This window comes from Diadema setosum, chromosome 5 (assembly GCF_964275005.1).
Source record: "Diadema setosum chromosome 5, eeDiaSeto1, whole genome shotgun sequence".
NCBI classification, from domain to species: domain Eukaryota; kingdom Metazoa; phylum Echinodermata; class Echinoidea; order Diadematoida; family Diadematidae; genus Diadema; species Diadema setosum.
In genome coordinates, this window is record NC_092689.1 from 29,230,266 (window position 1) to 29,251,469 (window position 21,204).

At 40.9% G+C, this 21,204-nt stretch overlaps 1 protein-coding gene across 1 annotated transcript in view; it reads left to right on the forward strand.

Annotated features, from left to right (window-relative positions):
• LOC140229263 (pituitary homeobox 3-like) overlaps positions 1–20,859 on the forward strand; it is a 63,680-nt gene extending 42,821 nt beyond the window's left edge. Inside the window, exon 3 of the mRNA XM_072309541.1 lies at positions 20,290–20,859. Coding sequence (XP_072165642.1) covers positions 20,290–20,859 — 570 coding nt within the window. The remainder of the gene's footprint in view (positions 1–20,289) is intronic.
• The last annotated feature ends 345 nt before the right edge of the window (positions 20,860–21,204 follow it).

The following is a 21,204-nucleotide window of genomic DNA, read 5'->3' on the forward strand; positions in this document are numbered from 1 at the left end:
CTAAACAATACCGAAGAAATACACACGAAAACTGTGTCTGTTGTCGTTGTGGAAAAAAAAAATATTCTCGAGCAATAATTGCGCTTCTACAGTAGGTTTTGGGATTCCAACCTTAAAGAGACTCCTATTTATTCTTGAGTTCGTTCAGTCTGTCTTTCGCTTTAAAGATGAATTGATGTTCGCGATTCAGGAACGCGATAATAGGGGTAATACTGTTGCCCGTGCAACGGGCCTGCATTAGTCCACAGAAGACGGCGGCCGCGATAGCTGCTGCGACTCTATATACGAGACGGGCTTTGCGAAAGAGCCGAGTCACAGGGGGGTTTCTTGAAGGGTGCCATAAGTATGTTATGGGAATGACGGATGACTGGATTAGCTTTATTTTGGGATACATTGTCTTCAAGCAAAAGTACAGTTCACTTCTGCCAGTGGGCAATTCCACGTCTTGTCCGATGGGCAAAGCACATCCTTCCCCCCCCCCCCCTTGATTATCATCCATAATATAAATACCAACTTGTTGGTTAGTCCTCCAATAGAGCTCCGTATTCAGTAACTTCAGACAAACACGTCTCCAAAGTGCACTTCATCCCGAATGACTCGAGAACTTTTTTCCCCCTGACACGCCAGACTGTCCAAGTACCGATACCACCCCCATACTAGTCATAGACACGACAATGAAGAAAAATGAAGTGACAACTCATGTCATTTAACCATGTTAGGATATAAACTTTTACATTTTTAGATGGACATGCCGCTTGCCGCATGCAGATTATCATTTATGACTGTACAATTATTCCTTCTTCAGTCATGACTAGCTGCAGACCAGGCGACTGCCGTCAGCTCTTAATTTTAAACTCCCTCCCCTTTAATTCTCTTTTGTTATGATTTGCTTTCCTCGCACCAATTATGTTCAAGGTCAATATTTCCTTTAACGATGTCTTGCCTTGGCAAGAAAAAAAAATCATACTTAAAATACAAAATACACGAACACGTCCCTAAAAGACAAATGAAGGCATTTGTGTGATATTGTTGAAACATCAGACAAAGTTCCTGCTAGAATATATGGACACTATGTTCTCCTGTATTTGCATGTCCTTCAGTAGGATAAAGACATAGCGTTGACTCTGTTGTAATCAAAGATTTAGATGCCGAGGGTTAAATACTAGATCTCTTCACTCCTGATCACAGTCTTGTCGTACATGGATAGGAAACTCCATCCACATATGAAATTTTAACCATCACCGTATAAAGTAGAGAAGCCTGTCCTTGGCAACAGGTTACCCAAGGTGCATTTTCGGGAAGAAAGGAAGCATAGAAAAGTTTCAAGAAAAATTCCCGATCTTTCGCCAAACTACCAAAGGTAGCAAACCGGTGAAACAGAAAGTGATTTGGGCCTCCTATTTTTAAGGCCAAGTCACGGTAGAAGACAATACCGTTTCATCACCCCCGTCTAGCTGTGTGCATGTTTTATGCGGGTAATAGAGTGTTCCTTTGCACATGTCAAGTTCAATAGCTCAACTCATTTACTACCCTCATATTTTCTGACGGATGGTGTACAGTGCACGTCAAGACGAGCGTTGTGACGTCCAACCTCCTCTCTCTTTTTCTCCCGCATCCTCACTGGGCGCTTGTTACCATAAATTAACCCCATAAACAAAAGTCGCCAACGCGTAGTGCATTTACACACCGTGGCAAATTATGTAGTGATTCCTTTAGCTTTGGAAGAGTTCATTAGAATGCTGCGCCGCCTTCTTATTTTGGCGAGTCGAAGTCCGGCGCAGTCCCTCGGGAAAACCGAGGGGGGAAAAAGAGGCAGACAGATGCGTCTACAATTGCTACGGGAAAGCGCATAAACACTTTACTCGATATATGCCCATTGTACACGGTGACAACGAGTTCAAACGTTTGAATTTAGCCTGTCACTTGAGAGAGAAAGAAAAAAAAAAAAGATAGGGGAAAGAGAGAGAGGAGAAAAAGGAGGGGGAAAAAGTATGACGAACTTGCGTGCTAGAGCAGGTGAAACCGATCCCTATGGCTGCCCACGCGAGACCGAGCGGCACGTCAGTGGACTGCGACCCCGGAGCTTCCCGGGTCTGTCGCACGCGCGCTGCCTGTCATTCTCGCGCTCATATCTCATGCGTTTTAGCGAGCTGTCTGAATCGGAGGCAGAGAAACAAATTGATGAATCGGGGAAACCAGCTCAAGTTACGGTGAATCGTAACAAAGTACAACTTAAAGGCGCATCCACTTCTTGTCGTATCGTCTTAAAGCTTTCGCTTTCTTTTTCTTTCTGTTCCGACATTATAAAAAAACAAAAAAAAACAGAGTGATAAACATTCCTACTTTCACACAAAGTGCGACCATTATTGGGAACAAAAATTTAACTTGTATACTCAATTGCACGCAGTGTTGTATTCAGCCTTGCAATATGTCACTGTGAATCATGAAGGGGTATGAAAAGTAGGGAGAATTTATCTCTTTGTAAGATTTATCTTTTCCTGCGGACTGTTATGAATCGCGTTTGTTTTTTGTTTTTTGTTTTTGTTTTTTTACTGTTATTATGTTTCATTATTCCCTTTAGAGTGAAAAATACAGAAAGAAACAGTTAGACCCAGGTGTATAAAATCCATGGGTACCTGGCAACGCTATAGGGTAATAATAATGGCAGGGCCCTCTGGTAGAACATTGGCAGTACTGAAGAAGCTACCCTGGATAAAGAAGACATTATTATTATTATTATTATTATTATTATTATTATTATTATTATTATTATTATTATTATTATTATTATTATTATTATTATTATTATTAATTCCCATGCCCAATGAAAGTAAATGAATGAATGAATGTATTACATAACATAGTGTACAACATCATTATCAGAACGAGAAACGAAACATGAAATCATATGCATTGACGCGTGAAGTCTAAATAAGAATCAATGGCTAGTGAAAAGTAGCCTATGTTTCAGGCGTATGTGGGAGACCAAATTTAATGTGAAGCCTGATTTAAGGGGGAATATAGTAATTGATATCTTCGCCTTGACATTGGGTAGCGTCTTCCCACGCGTAACCCGCGGCTTTCAGGTTAGGGCCAGTCTCGCCTCTATAGTCCGGCAACCTCCCGCTGTCCCTGGAGACATGCGTCCCGGTCGGTATTACGCCCCAATTAGCATGGAGGACTCCGTCTTCACGGCCTGATAATCGCTTAATTACCTTCTCTGCAACAGGATAAAAAGAAAGAATGAAAGAAGAAGATGCTTTGCTCGTTTGCGATTTAACACGGGGAGGGGCTGGAAGGAGATATCAAGCTTACTCATTTTTGATGACGATTTTGTAACCCTTCATTCATAATCGTCTTCTTTCATACCACCAAAAGATGGGACTCGGTATTATGAGGACTGGAAGAAGTAGGTTTCGGAGAGCAATCTTGGACATTGTATCATAGCTCGCTATAGCTGAGATGGAACTAGCATGAGACGTCCTTACACACGGTAACACAGAATCAAAGATGTCGGCTTAAAAAAAAAGGGGGGGGGGATTCGGAGGTGAGATATCATGAGTGTGTGTATGAGTATGAACATCAGTTTTTCCTTTAGAGTTAATGAGAGTCAGAGAACCAAGTGGGGTTAGTTTGTTGCTACGAGCGTGCGATTTCCCAAACCGTTCACGAATGGCAAGATTGGTTATCGTGGATGAGAGAAATCCCATCCGAATGCTCACTCCTTCTCACCCCATCGCATCGGTAGTCGCGCTCAACCTTATTCTGCCAAAAACGAGTAGAAAGCAAGACGAGATAAACGTGTATTTTAAAAAAAAGTTTCGATAAGATCGGATCCTTCGCGAGAAGATCTAGTGGAAGAAGGGGATGATACGGAGGGCACGATAGGGTCGAAATGTCGCCTCAGAGGCGTATGTTATCGACTTGCGGTATCGACATTCTAGTTCTACCGCCAAATTATCTGACGCATCAGATGATGTAAAAACGTCGCACCAAGTTAGCCGCATTAGATGTTTTAGCGGTGTTTCGATATTAGACGAGACATCAACTTGTGCACCCAGGGAATCAATGACTTCATTATATACTTGCGTCATTTCCCTCCTTACCCCAATTAGTGAAATAGCTACTACGCCTCGAATTACTTCCTTTGGGGTAGGCATTTGGCATTTTAATCAATAACGCCAGCGCTATTCTGTGGTAATTATCATTTTATAATTTCACAAAACTCTAAAACCTCAAAAGAGGATAGAAGAGAAAACTGTACAAATTCTGTTCTCAGTGGAAAACAAAGTTGGGAACTCTCATGGCATACACATTATTGCAAAGACAATTTAAAGTAGAAAGGGTCTTGGTGTTCGCTTTTCTTTTGATTTTGTTGCGAGTTGATTCTTTGAAATCATATACTACTGCCTTGTGTCTAGTCTGAAAAAAAAAAAATCCACTATTTCCCGTCAAAGAGGGCGCTTTGAAAATTACTCAGTCATTTATTAAACACTTGAGTGTACCATTTTCCTTTTACTCCTATTTACATCGGCTTCTCAACAATTAATTTCTACCATCTATGATCAGAATTTGAATAAACTTCCGCAGGTTCATTTCGAGGAAGAAAAATCGGAAATCGCCAGATGTCACAATCAAAGCTTGATAATAAATGTCTAATTTTCGAACAGCACACAAGTATTCAAGTATTTATGCTGCGGTTGCTTCGAGATATTGCAGAAGGTCTTCAAAGTGCATCTGACATGCATTGCAAACAGGCAATTTCGTTACAATCCAATGCAGGCAATATTATTTCACCTTTCACGCCACTGACGTAATATTATTTTTACAGAGTATCATTCCAAGTGCTGCCATTTAAATATCTGTAAAGAGTATATCAAACTATTTCAAAGTACATTTGGAAATAATCTGATTCATATCCTCCTAATATGAAAAGTATCGCATATGGATGTAATTGGAATATCAACTCGGACCGATTCGCTGTGATCAATAAGATTGCCATTATGCCGATTCCTGTATACATAATTATTATGAGCACTGTCCAATAAAGCGCGCCATCTTTGTCGTAATTGCACCAGGGCGAACGCCGAGTCTCGTCTTGCAAAACATTCTTATACTGTCCACATAACCGTGTGGAAAAAATCGAAATAAAACGTATTTATAAAGTACACACAAAATCTGTTATGTTTTCAGTGCACGTTGTTTTCATAAGATTATTCCCAAATGTCTATTACCGTGCACATCAGGTTGTTTTTCTCCTCGATTTGTCTTTCAAAGTACATTATGCTTTCCCACATTCACGTCGATAACAGAGCAACTTTTGATTGGACAGATCTTTTTTTTTTTCAACCTCGAAATCAATGGGTATTGTGATTCGCCGTCAGCAATGTAGCGTGTAGCGTGTCATGTGATTTACTAATTGTAAAGCACATGACATATAATTACTTCCCAATGATTTCCAATTCAGGGCTATCTATTGTTGGATAGGAATTTTGAACATGATCAGGATATGACGGTTATAATAATATGTATTGTATCTAGAGGCGTTAGAGCAAAATAGTGTCTTATTTTCAAAACATAAGCTCCTCCTTTTTTCCTTTTTTTTTTTTTATAGATTGGAGTGTGTTTGCCCTGTATATGCCCTTTATACCCATAGTCACAGCCTTGATCACGTGTTGATTGAAATGAAATGTCTTCTTACCTGAATCTAAATAACTTTAAGTGGGATAATAGCCGGGTGTTCAACAATAGAGCACTGCGATTTCAACTTTCTGACAAAAGTAAAAGAGGAATGTTCTCGAAAAGTTACTGTTCTCTGACATTGTTTGACAGCCAATGTAATTATTGTCTTTTTTCGTGTTCTTTTTAACGTATCTCATAAAAATACGCAATATCTAAATGTGACATTTACCTGCTGTCCAGGCCTTACGTCAGCAGTCATGACTTGTGACATCTCAAAAGCGTGTATATTTCATTTCAATTCAATTTATTTTCTTATTTCTCGATGAAAAATACATAAAATGTCACAATATAGAATTATGTGATATCCAGCTTGGATGCACGATGGAACATTACAAATTAATATTAGATAGATTGATAGATAAATAGATAGATAGATAGATAGATAGATAGATAGATAGATAGATAGATAGATAGATAGATATATGCTGTTTTGTTATGGTTTCATTGCCTAATTTGTTTGACTCTTTTGCGACCCACTTTTGTTTTTGTTTTTGTTTTATATTTTTGAAATAATAGTCCAATCACTCCATGTTTGTGTTTAGTGCTGTTGTAATTTTCCGTTGGTTTAGGGCGTTTTAGTTTCTGTTTCTGTTCTAGTTCCTGTTCAGTAATCGTCGGTGCCGAAATGATGTAATCATAATTTATGCAAGACAAGTCAGCAACATCTGTCGCTTCGAATTCCCCAAAATATTTCTTAACATTCACCTTGTCATCGGACTAAATATTCCGTACACCGCCCCGTTTTGCTGAATTTCCTTAATTCTTGCTTCTTTTTCTTCTTTTTTATTTATTTTCAACCGCCAGAGCATAATTATCATGATTCACTTTAAAGATACATTGTACTGGTTTTCTTTATCAGTGTTTATGTAGCTGACCGTGCTTTGAAGTTCTTTGTCATTTTTTCCCTTCTAGTTCAGTCCCCTCCTCGTCAGGTTCTTGTATACGTGTAGACGTATGAATAAGTGATCAGATATTCCAGCAATGTAGGTTATGAGAACCCCTTGCCATTTTCCTCTTAAGAAACTCTTGCTATTAAAACCACACACACTGGCGGAAAGAAATTTAAATGGTGTATCGCCGGCTCTAATCGCCTGGGGGCGCGTATCCCTGCTCGCCCAAGTTCACTTTTCGCGATGTGATGGCTCAAATTTGACCTTCATCGTGTACTGTTGTCTGTCAAATATGATTTCGTGGGATTTTTTTTCCTCTACTTCTTTTTTTCTTCTTCCTCTTCTACAGCATTCTTAGTCGTGTTTTCCATGGTTATCTTTCGTGATGTGGGAATTGAGAAGATGGAAGATAGCCTCGGGAGGTTGTGTTGTAGCAGAGCTGCAGATGGACGGAGACGGGGGGAGAGAGAGAGGGAGGTTGGGGATGGAGAAAAGAGGGATGGGTTGGAAGTGGGTGGGACGCGGAATGATTTTTTGCAACCCGCCAAGACCGTCCGTCACTCAGCAGCGACAAGAACACGTGCTGCTCCCGTACCTCAGCACATCCTCGGCTGCCGGGCTGTCCAGCCAAGCGCTCCCCGCTCATGGCCGGAATACGAAGGGGGTGTCGCCCATCCTCCCCTAGCCGAGGATCTTCCGCCGAGTATGATTGTGTCATTTTTTTTTTGGTCCTTTCATTATTCAGCATTTTTCGCTCCACCCTTCACAGAGAAATTCTTAATTCTAAATTCATGGAAACATGTTATAGTCCCGATGACGTGCACTCGCCAAAATGGATAGAGAGTCTGGCACAAAGTGTTGGCTGTAGTGAAGAGCAGCGTTAGTGTTTCAGAGCTGTAAACTGAGGCATTTTCCAATAGGTGAAAAGAAAATTCACGCAACGATAGAATAAATTCCAGGTAGGGTGACAAGCGTGGCAATTACTGGCACTACAGATTGAATTTCGACATCGGAACCACCCAGTCACGCCTCTGTGGAATCCCTTACACCCGAGCTTGCCAGACAGACACCCGCGCCAGGAAACTGTCCGAATGCTTAGAGAGCTAACGAATCTCGGTGCAGTCCCCACGGGTCACTCCATCCATCCCCCCCCCCCCCCTCATCCTCTCCTCCTCGTAGACCAAGGCGGATGTACGCTTTGCCAGAGTTTGTTGATGCGTTTGTCGATAACCTCGCAGTTTGTCCGCTTCGCTCCGTCGTGTTACTGAACCCAACCGTGTCTCCCGAAAACTTCCTTGGCAGGACACACTTAATTTTGCCTTTCTGAGCTCTGGTAATCCCCCATGCGGGACAATGCGCTTAGTAATTTCCCACGTATAACCACACGTTGAGCCGCGAATAAGAACATGAGAGGTGTAGGGTTTCGCATGAATGACAAATCTCTAACTTTAAAGTTCATCGGCCCGCTTTTGCAAAAGATATGGCACACAATATTACAAAAATGATGGTACATGGAATTTTATCTCAGAACACTATAATTATGTACCAAACTTTAAAAGGATTTGCTGTTGATTCTTTTTTTTAGCAATCCATTGTCACATAAAGCTAAAGGCGTCTTCCAGACGCCCTAAGAAAAGAGCATTTCACTTCTGTACCAGTATGACCACCGAAACGCAACCAATATGCCCTGTCAATTAAGATTAAAGGTGTCTTCCCGGACGTAGGACCATAAGATTGAGTCATCCCTACTTTGTCCAAGAATCATTCAAAACACATAGCACATCGTGTAATGAGTGATCTTTTTACTGTTCATCCGGGTAAATTCCATCTTGACAACCACGTTCTCCCATGGGGAAAATTGACAAGTTAAACAATAATCATTAACTTCTTTAAAAACCAAGATTCAACTTAAAGCCAACAAGCCGACCCGATAATAGCGATAATTTGTCGTGAAATTGTTATTGTCTTGTTAAATATGAAACATTTGTGAAGAGTGAGTTTCGTTGACTTCAGGAATGGGGAGTCCATCCATTGCATTTTAAAATGAGGAAAAGGTCGACATACTAGCAAAGCCAAAATGGCAACAGACTAACGAGTTTCAACGTTTCACTACTCAACTACGGCAGCAGAATTTGTGTGAAAGAGGACATAAAAGAAAGGTGAATTTGTGAAGTGGTTGACATTTGTCAACATTGTCACAATAGATTCGCTTACATTTCCTCATCTTCATTAGAAGTAGAACAAGTTTGTAAGATATCAGCATAGAGCTACTATTGTAGCTACTATTGTAGCTCCATGGTATCAGCAGGTGTATAATTCTATATTTGGAAAAAAAGAAAGTGTGCCCAAGGTGCACAACGAAACATACAGCAGTGGTTAGTATGTCCCTTTTCCAAAAAATTCACGGCACCATCATGTTCAGTGTCATTCGCTGGTGAGTGAAGCAAGAAACTCGGGTCTCTTGCATCCTAAAGGAAACACCATGTGTTAATTAACTTAGCTATCCACTGTTATTACGCCGTCTCCACAAGTTGACATTAGTTTATCCCTCGCGGTATTATCGCGGCGAGATAGGATAACGGTGTCATCCCGGTGCGGCAGGTATATAGGGTCGCGGCGGCGGCGGGCGGTGGCGTTTCATTTGTTTATTTACGATACACCACACCTGAGCTGCGACTCGCCTCACCACCAACGCATAATCAACGAGAGAGCTGCCTCGGGATGCATCCCCGGAGGCATTTCACACCCCAAAGGAAAGTTCGAAAGGCGAGAGCATCGGGAGCTCAAGGACTGACATTAATGATTCCACATTTGAGAGGGGAAAGAGTCGCATCGTTAAGATAATATTGTAGCTGCACCTAACCATTACATATAAGGCTTTATCTTCGCCAAGATGACAGTGTTTGCGGTTTTAGGATAATGGTTACTGCATATGGGTGTCATAAGTAATGAAACAAAAATGAAAAACTAATAACGCTGGGGTTTTTTTTTCCTGAAAGCTGCCCACTGAACTGTTGTGCCGTAACTCATGATTTCCAAATTAATTATGATCTGCCAGCGAATGACTTTACTGGCTCTCTTTCTTTTCTTTGACTGCTCATTGATATGACGTCACACCTGCTTAGATCTTGCGAAGACGAGAAAAAAATTGTGTTTATCAAACCTATTCTTACTGATTTTCAAAGACAAATCACATGGTAATAATAATTATTTGAAAATGGAATGATTAATAGAAAATTGTACAATCCAGTCGATTGATTTCATATTCAGTTACAATGATGTCACCTTCTTGATTGAAACAAATCATTTTCATGCAGAGTTCGGCCAACTCAGAGTTAGATAGGAATCATTTTGAATCCTACGTTTAATTCATGATACTCTCAAACACTAGTATTGACTTCGAAGAAAATCAGTCGCGCCGACTTCGTACAGTGATGAGCCGCATCCACGTTTCATTTGCTGGGCAGCCAGCGTTTGTCTCAATATGGCGCCATTTCATTGTCCAAGAGTTGGACAGAGTTGGACGATTTCTCCTGCTGTGGTTCGGATTTGAGATGTGAACGGTGGTCCGCGGCTGGCAAGAGATATCAAGTCGAAGGTGTCACTAATTTGCACCTCGGCGGCACTGGTTGGTGAGGTAATTAATGACAGGGCGGGTCGAGTTTCATCACGATATGGCCAGACAGATATAGCGTCCGCGTTTGTATGTATATACACTATGGAACGCCAGTTGTATCCTTATTACTTATAGGCTTGCTGACGGCACGTAGTGTCTTTTGAAACCTCCTGTCCACCATAGTCACTTACTTCAGAGGAATCGGCGAAGTATGAAATCAAAAGTGTATATTTCATATTGTGAAGAGTATGTTTGAAATGCTTTGTCTTGATCAGCTGAAATTGATATTTGGAAAAAAAAAAGATATAATGACTATCAAAGATATCATCTTTTATTTATGAGCATGCATGGAGAGTAGAATTACAATATGAGAGTCATTTTTTTTTTTAAATTAAAAACATACTGTTGACATGAGAAGTCTAAATTAGCCATCTTAGCGTGAGAACGGATTGAATGAAAAGTTTTCCTCTTCTTTGCTTGTTGGACTTGCAGATGTACAAAGTATATTTCAGTGAAAATATGCAAACATGAAAAGATTCATAAGAAATGTCATCGTCCCACCATCATTCATCTGTTCCTAAAGGCCGGTAAAACAATGTCACGTTTCTTCACAGAATAATACAGAGATGATGTTGCTTCTAGTACGGTGCTCTTCGCTCGCGAAGAATCGCATCCCAAAGATGCCAAGTTCAGATGGATTCGGCCTGTATGTTTTCTCTCCTTCCAAAAGAGATATATAGAAGACAGAGGCGAGAGGGAGAGAGGGAACATAAGGAAGGGAGGGAAGGTTTTTGTAAAGGGCGCTTTTACATCGTTGTCTGTCGTCGCGCCGGGCGAGCGGGGTGTCAACGCCGCATTACCGGGCCGATGTTGTCGCATTCCACTCCCCCACCGAAACCCATCAGCTTGCGCCTCACCTTTCCCCATCGAGACCCTTTGTTCTCCACCGACCAGGTGTAAAACTTGACATGCCGCCGATACTGATCTGACCCGCATGTCACTCAGGCCGGGAGTAAGCCCGTCTCTCTCGCCTTTCACTAGCTAGTTTTACTTCTACTCTCTGATTTATACACACGCTCCCTCTTCCTCCTTCTCTCTGTCCCTCCCTCTCTTCTATCTTTCTTTCTTTCTATCTTTCTCTCTCTGAGAGACAATCTCCTCCAAACACCCCAACGCCTCCACCCTCCACCCCGCCCCACCCCACCCCACCCCACCCTACTCGCGTCCTCCCTGTTTTACTCACAGACAACTCCAGACGATTTTCGGTTTCCTGGTTCAAACTTGACCTTCAAAGTATCTCCCGGCGAAATCTGTCCAAAATTGGCGTAGTAAATACGATTTCCAGGTGCCCATTAGCAGTGTCAATGTGTTCGAGACAAAACAAACTCTTATTGTTTGTTTTTCTTCTTTGTTTTGTTTGTGTTGCTTGTTCTCTTATATTTTTTTTTACCCTTCTCTTAATTTTCTGGAGACTTAATTTGATCCGCATATTTGCAATGATTCTGGATCATAGTGGTATAGGGGAAAACGCACACAAAAGTGGATACAACCTACAATAATTACATTACTAATGATATAGAAATAAGAAAGGAAATCAGCTTTTAATCAGGGTATCATTATGTAGGCATGATGTAGTCCATTGTATTGTACCCATTTTGTTGAAGAGTTAACACTATTATTCGGCTTTTAGGTGAAAGTCTCCTTAAGTAAGATTGAATGATTTTAGTCCTGAGGGATGTAGGGATGTTCTCTGCACAAGACGCGTTTCTTATTTCTTTTTAGCTTTAATGAGCAAGAAACTCCAAAGTGGGCAGAGATTATGATGATGTCGTAGAGCCTCTGAGAACATGTTTTCGTTGTTACCCCACACCCAAACTGATCCGTGCGTGCCGCTGGTTCATTCACTTGATAATTTCATACCTGTTCGCACATCGCTTACACCGAACACCGGTCGGTGGAGAAGAAACTCGAGCTCGCGCCGCATTTGGAGCGTATTATTTGTGCACGCCATGCCAGCCGCCATGTCAAGGGCTCCCTCCAATAACATGTTGCCTCGCACTGCATGCTGGGACGTGATGAAAAGTCCGCCACGGCGAATGAAGATGACACACTCGTACCTGCCCCGATATAAGGAGTGCATGCAGAACTAGAGACACATGCACGAAATCTTGCGCCAGCGCTATGACCTTTTCAAGTGCATTAAGATGTTAGAAACGATATCACAGCTTACTTTTACAGTGTGCCAACCCTAAAAATCAAAAGCTGTCACCAAGATACGTGAAATCCTGCAGAAAAGCTGTCGTATCTTCGTCCTGACATGGTGACGAAAATGAAATAAAACAGATATGAACAGATGTATAATATGGTCATCGCATCCAACAAATTATTGTTCATTGTTAAGAGCATCATCTTCATCCCCCACCTCCGTCATAAAAAAAAAAAAAAAAAAAAAACTTAAATGCTAAGAATAGTTACCAAACGACTCAACTATGTGGTCACGGCAAGTGATCATTATATTATCGTCACATATATATATATCGTATCTCTTTTTTCAGAGGGTAATTCAATCATGCGTTCATTGATGCATTTAAACTCGCAATATGTTATCAAGGTGTGTGAACGAAGTACAATTCCAAACCCATGGAGTAGTTTCTTATTTTCCTCCGCACATTAAATTTCAGGAGTTTATCCCCGGGAAGTGAGCGTCCATGTTGCTGTAGATTTGTTCCATATTTTCTTTTCACCTGCGAGGGATCTCAAATTCTGGTCTGGACCGTGTGAAGCTAGAGAACGAGTCGAGAGGACAGGTCGGTCGATGTTTCGGTATTCCAGACTTTATTTAGTTTGACGAGAGATCGAATGTGCCTGTTACGTCTTCTCTGACGCAAGCTACACGCGATGACAGAAGACTGGAAAAGCAAGTTCAAAAAGAACAAAACCACGAGAATATTTTATATGCTTTCCTGTCCTTGTATCTGTCCTTCATCTATTATCATTCGGTAGATTTGCTCGTGCTGTAGAATAATCAATTCCGATTCTCTTTTTTTCGTCAAAGAGTCAGAGAATAATCACTCTAAGTCATTAGTCTTACATTCCGATGTGACAAACCTCAATAGCCCTATGCTTGATTTGACTCATTTTGCACAACGTCTTCTACTCTGGGAGGAGATAAGATTGTTACATAATTATTATCGCAGCGTATAATATTGAAAATTTGCATTCATTTTTTCCTCAGAATGTCACGTGTTTCCTGTAGGCAAGAGTTGTCTACTTCTCAAGGTTGACATGCTTTCAACCTTGAAAAGTTGAAAATGAACGCTGCATAACAGTGTAATAGAGCTATACAGAGAAGGACGTACCACAAAAAGACGCTATACAAAGCTTATGTATCAAACTGTCGCGTTGTCACGCCATTCAAATTCCAACAAGTGTCTTGAAAATCACCTACAATACAGAGTTTTTGTATCGGAATGTACTTGATTGTGAGGTGAACCAAAATATGACAGAAAGGGATAGTCAATATTATACGATGATATGAACAAAGAAAACGGAATCCAAGCCACATAGATTAATACGACTTCGTCAACCTGCCGTCTTAGCTGGTTACAAAAAGTACTATTTAGCCACACGCCACTTGATGAGGTGAAGGTGACTGGCGGCAGGACATGGATGAACGGTGTAATCAAACGTGGGATGAGATGAGTTAATTTGGATGACACTTGAGTGACATCTTCCCAGTGCGATGGGCTCCCATTTTTCCCTTCTCGAGTTCTTCGGCAGTCCTTCCTCCTTCTTCCCCCCTCGTCGTGTCACAAGGGAGATAATTAAGTGTGGATATTTCACCGCGAAATTCTTGCCATTTTGCAACTGTTTTGCTTCAACACAATCCCTACTCGCGTGGGCCACGATCTTAAGCCGAAACTACTCCGAGAGAATATTTTCACCGAGTTTCTTCCAGCACGTCTCAGATTCCATGTTACGGCTTCGACAGCCCCCCCCCCCCCTTTCTTCTCTCTTCTCTTTCAAACAAAACAACACTTTTGTTCCTTAACCGGGTAGAACTCTGATTTACAAGCCATGTGATCAGCAATCGTATTTCGCTCACTGTGTTTAACTTTGCACCTTTTTAACGATTAATAATTATCGTTCGTGCAATATATTGCTGAATTACATTTGCATGTTATGATTTATGTCATTTATCGTTCTCGTCTGCGTTGATGAGAGGGCATGATGGAATCTAGGATGGAATTCGCAGGGATATACCTGTATGTATTTGCTTGTCGCATTTTGTCGCTCTTAATTATCGACAGACAATAATCAGCGTTTTACCAATTTAAGTCTATAGAGTGATATTTCCTGTGGGATGTTTCGCGAAGAATTTAAGTCGAACTTAAAAAGTTATTAAAAGATCGACTTATGGTATGCCATCGGTTTCTCTTTAAAGTTTATCTTATGTTTCAAATTGCTCTCAAAATTTACAGGAAAAAAATCCTTGTCCCTTACTTAATTTATGCCTGTATAAAAAGCATCTTCAAAGTTTTCATTCTTATACACAGCCTGCCATAATTCTAAGTTAATCTTGAAATCTAAGATCGACTTATTTTTTTTTTTCTGAAACACCCACTGGTATGTATTTCGTGCGTTGCTGGCAGCATCAGAGACGCCGTCTGCTATTACAACGTTCATCTGCTCGGTGCCTTTAGAAAATCGTTGTGTATCTTTTCACAGTCTCCACGGCAGCGGGATTCCCTTGAAGAAGAGTTTAAAATGTCGCTCAGTCAAGATCGATTGTACTTCAAGTTTCCCCTTCCTGTATCATCGGGAGTGACGCGAAGGAGGGTGGTGGGAGTGACAATCGAAACAGTTTTTTCTCCTGACACTCTTCCGCGCCCACCTGCCCTCGTGTTCACCTCCTAAAACTTCCCCCTTCCCCATCCCAAATGCGTCCTCCTGTATACCCTAAATAAGAGCGGGCCGGTTACAACAGACTGATAAGTCACTCCCCCAAGTGATTCGACGTTTTACGACGCGGTTCATCCGATTGGACGTCGTCGACTCACAAGAGCATGGAAAGTGAGATTGTCGAAAATGATCAATCGGGGATGAGAAAAAAGAGAAGTCTCGAAAGCCCGGATGACTTCGGCCGTTCGGTTGCCCGCAATCTGATATATTGGTGTCTTGAGAGCTGGCTCAACACTGTAACATGGGAAACATAAATCAGAAATTAAAGATTGTTCATACACTCATATATAGTCGCAGTATACATACTCACGGCGGTAGCGTTGGGATGCGAGTCGAGGGCACAATTTGACCCACTTTGCGTTGTCGCACGTCTACTGTATCATATGCTGCATGTATATGCTGATTGTATTATAAGTTGACATGAAATTAATATCGCGAAACGTGTCTTCGCACAATATTCAGTATGACGTAAGACGTCGTAGGTCGATGCAAAGTGACATCGAGAGCCATACCACTATTCTAACTCGCCTGGTGACGAAAGAGTCTCGAAGACACTAGAAACGCCAGAGATATAGGCACTTGTGGTGTTATATGATCTGTAAACTTCATTAAAGATTAAATCCAGTCCAAATATAAGTTAGTCCGATAAAAGAGAATAAAATTTTAGGAGTCCAACAGTAAAAATTTGACTGAAATGGGTGAAAAATAAGGAAGATTACTTTATAAAATTTTGAAGTTATTTGAATAATTAATTCTCCAAAACAGTTCTTGTACAGTGGGTATGAATATGCAAATATGTGAGCTAACCATGTCATTCCCTCACAATTTTCCTTTGATCGTGTTAAAAAAAAATGACGAAAATTCAATGTTTCTGTCATTGAAGTCTGAAACTTGACGTTATTCCTGGTTGAATAACTTCAGAATAGTGATCAGTTAGATATATGAGGATTTGAGCCTCGGGCATAATTGCGTTTGAATGAAAAACCGGAAATTTCAAAATTCTATGTACAAACTATATGGTAAGTTGTGAGGGAATGACATGTTCACTTTATTATTTGCATATTCATATTGACTGTTCAAGAACTGTTTCCCCTCAAAATAGCGATACTTCAAAATGTCATAACTTCCTTATTTTTCATCCGATTTCGATCAAATTTGTACCGTTGAACTCATAATATTTGTACCGTTGAACTCATAATATTTTACTCTTTCTTGTATATCAGACTGACTTACATTTGGATTGGATTTCCCCTTTAAAAGCTTTACTTTCTCGCCTTGCTTCATCAAATTATTTAGAGTGCTTTTTATTTTCTATCATTATTGCACAACAAGATGCTTCTTCTAACCAAATATCAAATCCAGGTGGCGTTAAGTAACCCCGTGGCAGCAGCAGTAGGTCCCAACACCACGAAAGATGACAACATTGAATCAGTGGTGTGGGGACAATGTGTAAAGGGGTTAAAAAAAAAAAAAAAGCCCGCTCGATGCATGTATCCAACTTTTTTTTTTTTGCGATGATAATTGGCGGACAGTTCGCACCAACCAGTTCGGGATTTGGAAATGCGCCCTCCGTTGAAGACTGGCGGAGATCTGCGTGTAATCCGGTTATTTTGAGAGCGCATCCTCGGGTTGGAGAGTGGGGGGATCGTACGGCTGATTTCACCTAAGACTTGTTGATGCCTTTGGTGTGGACACGAGTGCTTAGCTAAGATTCCAAGGGAAGTTGACACCAACGTACAAGACGCTGAGAGAGAAAGTGAAAAGAGAAAGAGAGAAAGAACGTTTTTTTTTTCTTTTTAACAGTACCCTGTATGGTTCTGACATTGCATAAAGACAAAATAAACACCATCGTGAAGTCATTATGACTGGTGTTTATTAGATCTCATGAACTTTGACTTTATTTCATACAGTCATCGACTGCCACCAGGATTAGCTACTTAATGTAATTGTTAGTGTTAGTATGTCGACGTAGGTCGTGTTGTGTTTTGTTTTGTTTTGTTTTTCATTACAATGTGTATTCGTAGAAATATATTTTGGGTATGTGATTTTGTACGCCCTTTTGCTGACATCTATCAGTCCATGTAAACCTATTTTATGAAAGCGGAGTATTTTGTTCAGATGCCAAACGATACATCGTGTATTTCTTTCAATTTTAGCTCCAGTACTTCCGTTGTATCACATTTTCTGAAAAAGGTCATCGTTAATTAATTACAATTTTGAAACTGGCAATGACTAGTATGTTGGTAGTGAGACTGAAAGTCCAAAGAATCATGAATTTTTAACATTGTTGACTTGTCGCAGAATGAAGAAGCGACGGATGAGAATTATAATGAAGTGGTCTGTCACCATGTATTGCATCGTGCATAGAATGCTAAAATTGATTCTGTTATTGAGTGTGATTGTGATGAAGAATGGAGATGGAAATCCTGATAAGTGTGTTGCTTGCGCTCCCTACCCTATCCCCCCCCCCCCCGAGTAAATTGAAATCGTTCTTAATGCACCAGATGTAACCAGAGTGAAGATATTTCCTAAGTTCGTTCATTGTCGTGGTAGTTGGTAAGATGTCATCGCGGCGGTTATTCTTAGACCACGGCGCGGAAATCGAGGCTTTATGAGGAGGCAGCGGGTAAAACACACATTTACTCGCCTCTCATCGCAGATTCATCGGGCTTGTTACACCTGCCCCCCATGATCAAAGCAGCTTAGAGCACACATTTGAGACAGATAACCACTATGATAAAGTTGTCGTGGTGAACTTTTGCCCTATGGCCCAGTTTAGAATGTTGCACAAAAATATGTAGTCCTACTTTTGCGATAAGCCAACACATGAAAATATTTCTCACAATGCATTTGATAGAACGAACGCGCACAGGAGAAGGAGGGAGAAAATTATTTGAGATTGTCACCAGTTTTGTTTGGGGTTTTGCTTTCCGATGCTCACGACCCCATGGCGAAAACACATCATAATGATCTAGCAGACTATTCAGTCAAAGAATTCCTCTCACGCAGGCTCATTTAGAAGGAATTTTCTGTATTCAGTTGTTTCAGTTCAGCGTCTTTCCAGTATTGTGCTCGTTCTATAATTATGTTCGGAGTAATTCGAAGAAAATAACTTGTTTTCAGTTGGCTCGAATAACTAATAGTGTTTTTTTGGTCCCCCATCCTCTTGGTGCTTGATAGATGAAGATCAATACCTATTGTGTCTTGTTTGGAGAGCTAGTTACAATTTTTGGTGATCATAAAATTATGCCTGTCCACGCTATATATACTTAAAGAGAGAGAGAGAGAGAGATAGATAGAGAGAGATAAGGGATATTCAGATGTAACGACCTTTTGGCAAGAAAGTGTTGTACAGTGTACTCAATTGTAGAGTTGCTCTGCCAAGAGCCATGGTGATTTTGTTTGGTTGTTTGTTTTTGTAACTATTATTTCTTCCTTCTCAGAATGTTCTAGCAAGAATAACCCGCAGTGGCTATAAAATGGCTATTCATGTTGAAATGAATGTTTGCTCGTGTGTCGGTAGATATAGGAGTCACATTTTTTCGATCATTATTATGAATAAAATGACTCCATGACTTAAAATCATTTTGCATCGATTTCAAGAAATTTCTATCTGAAATTTACTTCAGTAAATTTATAAAATAACAATCCATTTTTTTGTCACCTCATCCTCAATAATCAATTTGAAATAATTGGTTGCTTTGTTTTGTTCTTTTTTTCGGGGGGGGGGGTACCATTACGTCGGTTTGTATATTGTGTTTGTCCAAGCACTTGTCTCTTGTCCTCATAGGCTTTTCTGCCCAACTGTGCCGACAGACGTAAATCAAAGCCGCGTATTGAAACGGCACGGAGTGTCAGCAGTCGCGTCAGCTCACACGTCGATATCATCGGCTTATCTAGATTTTTACAGTCGGCGTTCCATACTCTCGCCGCTCCGAGCCAAACTGTTGTTATCATTGATTCATACACTTCATGCTCCCTCTTTGATTAGGTGTTTGTTTTGTTGTTGTTGTTTTTCTATCAATGAATGCCCGAAGCACTTGAAGTAATAACTGAAAGCTTCGTGAAGGATGTTTTATATAAGTTATTCACTCTTGGATATTGAAAGTGAACATAGGCGGTATTAAGAGAACAAACATCAAACACACACCAGACCCCTTTATCGGTGTCTTATCTGGTATGATTGTATTCTTTGTAAATAAATAAACAGACACACATTTCACGATGACCCCATATTTTGCAAGCAATGTCTTTCAGTGGGTCATACTCCATTCATCACAAACGACGATACTTTAGCTAAGGATGACGTACAAAATTGTACGAAATTTGATTCGTATACTCTTGACATTGGTGTTGTCAAAATAAGAATGTATCTTTGGCCCTTCTGTTGCAATGTGATTTTTTTCTGATTCAAAATGATGATGTGAAATTTTACGAAGATGTAGATTAGATATTGAAGTTACCTTCTGTACTCAATAGTTTTGTTTCCTATAATTCTTTGAAACATATTTCAACATATTTACCTTGCAAGTAATCGAAGTAATTGTGATCTCGATCGCTGAGTACTCGTTTAGATTTTTTTTTCAAGTAATTGTGATTTTTTTTTGGTTATGTAATGTTTGTAACGCTACATGACGTTGCATGCCGAGAATATTATTAGGTTGAAAAATTAAAGAACTATAACGTTGTACGACCCATGTAAAAGAAAAAAAGAAATCAAAATGACGTGTTGGAAGCCATGTTTAATGTTGGATGTGTTTGTGTTTTTTGACCATGGTTATAATGTGCTTGTTCATCCTGACATTGATAATCCACACTTTTCTTGCTGAAAATACGTTATTACCTTTTAATCTTCAAACAGTAGTCACAATACCCATTTATATGCGTAATCATATCAATATTGCATATATGACACAGAGGATTAGTTCGCTATCTTCGACAATCGAAGGTGCGGGAGGTGCTAATTTTAGATTTTGAAGTTTGTGTTCATCTGGTTTCCTGATGATAATTGACGATGGAAATTTATCTTCTAACCATGGTTTGTCTCTCTTTATATCCTGTGTTCTTTCTCTGACTCAGATTTGGTTCAAGAACCGACGTGCCAAGTGGAGAAAGCGGGAACGCAACCAGCTGAATGAGTTGAAGAACGGACTGGGGCAGCACCACTTCAATGGACTCATGCAGCCATTTGACGACGGACTTTACCCGGGATACTCATACAGTAACTGGGCCACCACGGCCAAGCCCGCCGCGCCCATGAGCTCCAAGAGCTTCGCCTGGCCACTCAACTCAGTCAACCCGCTCTCGGTAACCAGCCAGCCAATGTGTTTCAACCCACAGACCAGCATGACGACTTCCTTTTCGCCCGCCACGCCGGTCAACGGCGTCGGCTCCCAGTTGAACTCTCTGAACAATGCGGCGGCGGCAGCGGCGGCTGGCGCCGGGCCGGGTTGTCCCTACGCCACCGCACCGGGGACGCCGTACGTGTATCGCGAGCCGTGCTCGAACAGCATAGCTTCCCTACGGCTCAAAGCAAAACAGCACTCGGAGAGCATGACTGGCCTTACCTACCCCGTGCGCCAGAGCCCGACTTTCTCGGCGTGTCAGTACGCCGCTGGCCAGTATACCAGCTTTAGTGGACCTTCTTGATTTGCGTTGTCCAGCGTACCATATTCGTTCCAGATTCCTGTATATTTCTTATAGCATTAAACAAGCAAGATAAAAGACAGAGGCCTGTTGTCGACTAAAAGAAGAAGAAGAAAAAAATAAAGATATTTATGCCATGACGTGTGTGGTTTGTGCCATTAATAGACGATTTGCACCAATTATGCTACATCATTCATCGCTCCCACCGAGCGACAATAAATGTGCAGATGTCGCAAGAGCACACTCACACAAACTTTCAATGCTGAAAACGTTAGTCCAACCACACTGCCATTGTCAATAAACGTCATCATCAGAAGATTTCGGCTGAGAAACGCCAAACACTTTCAT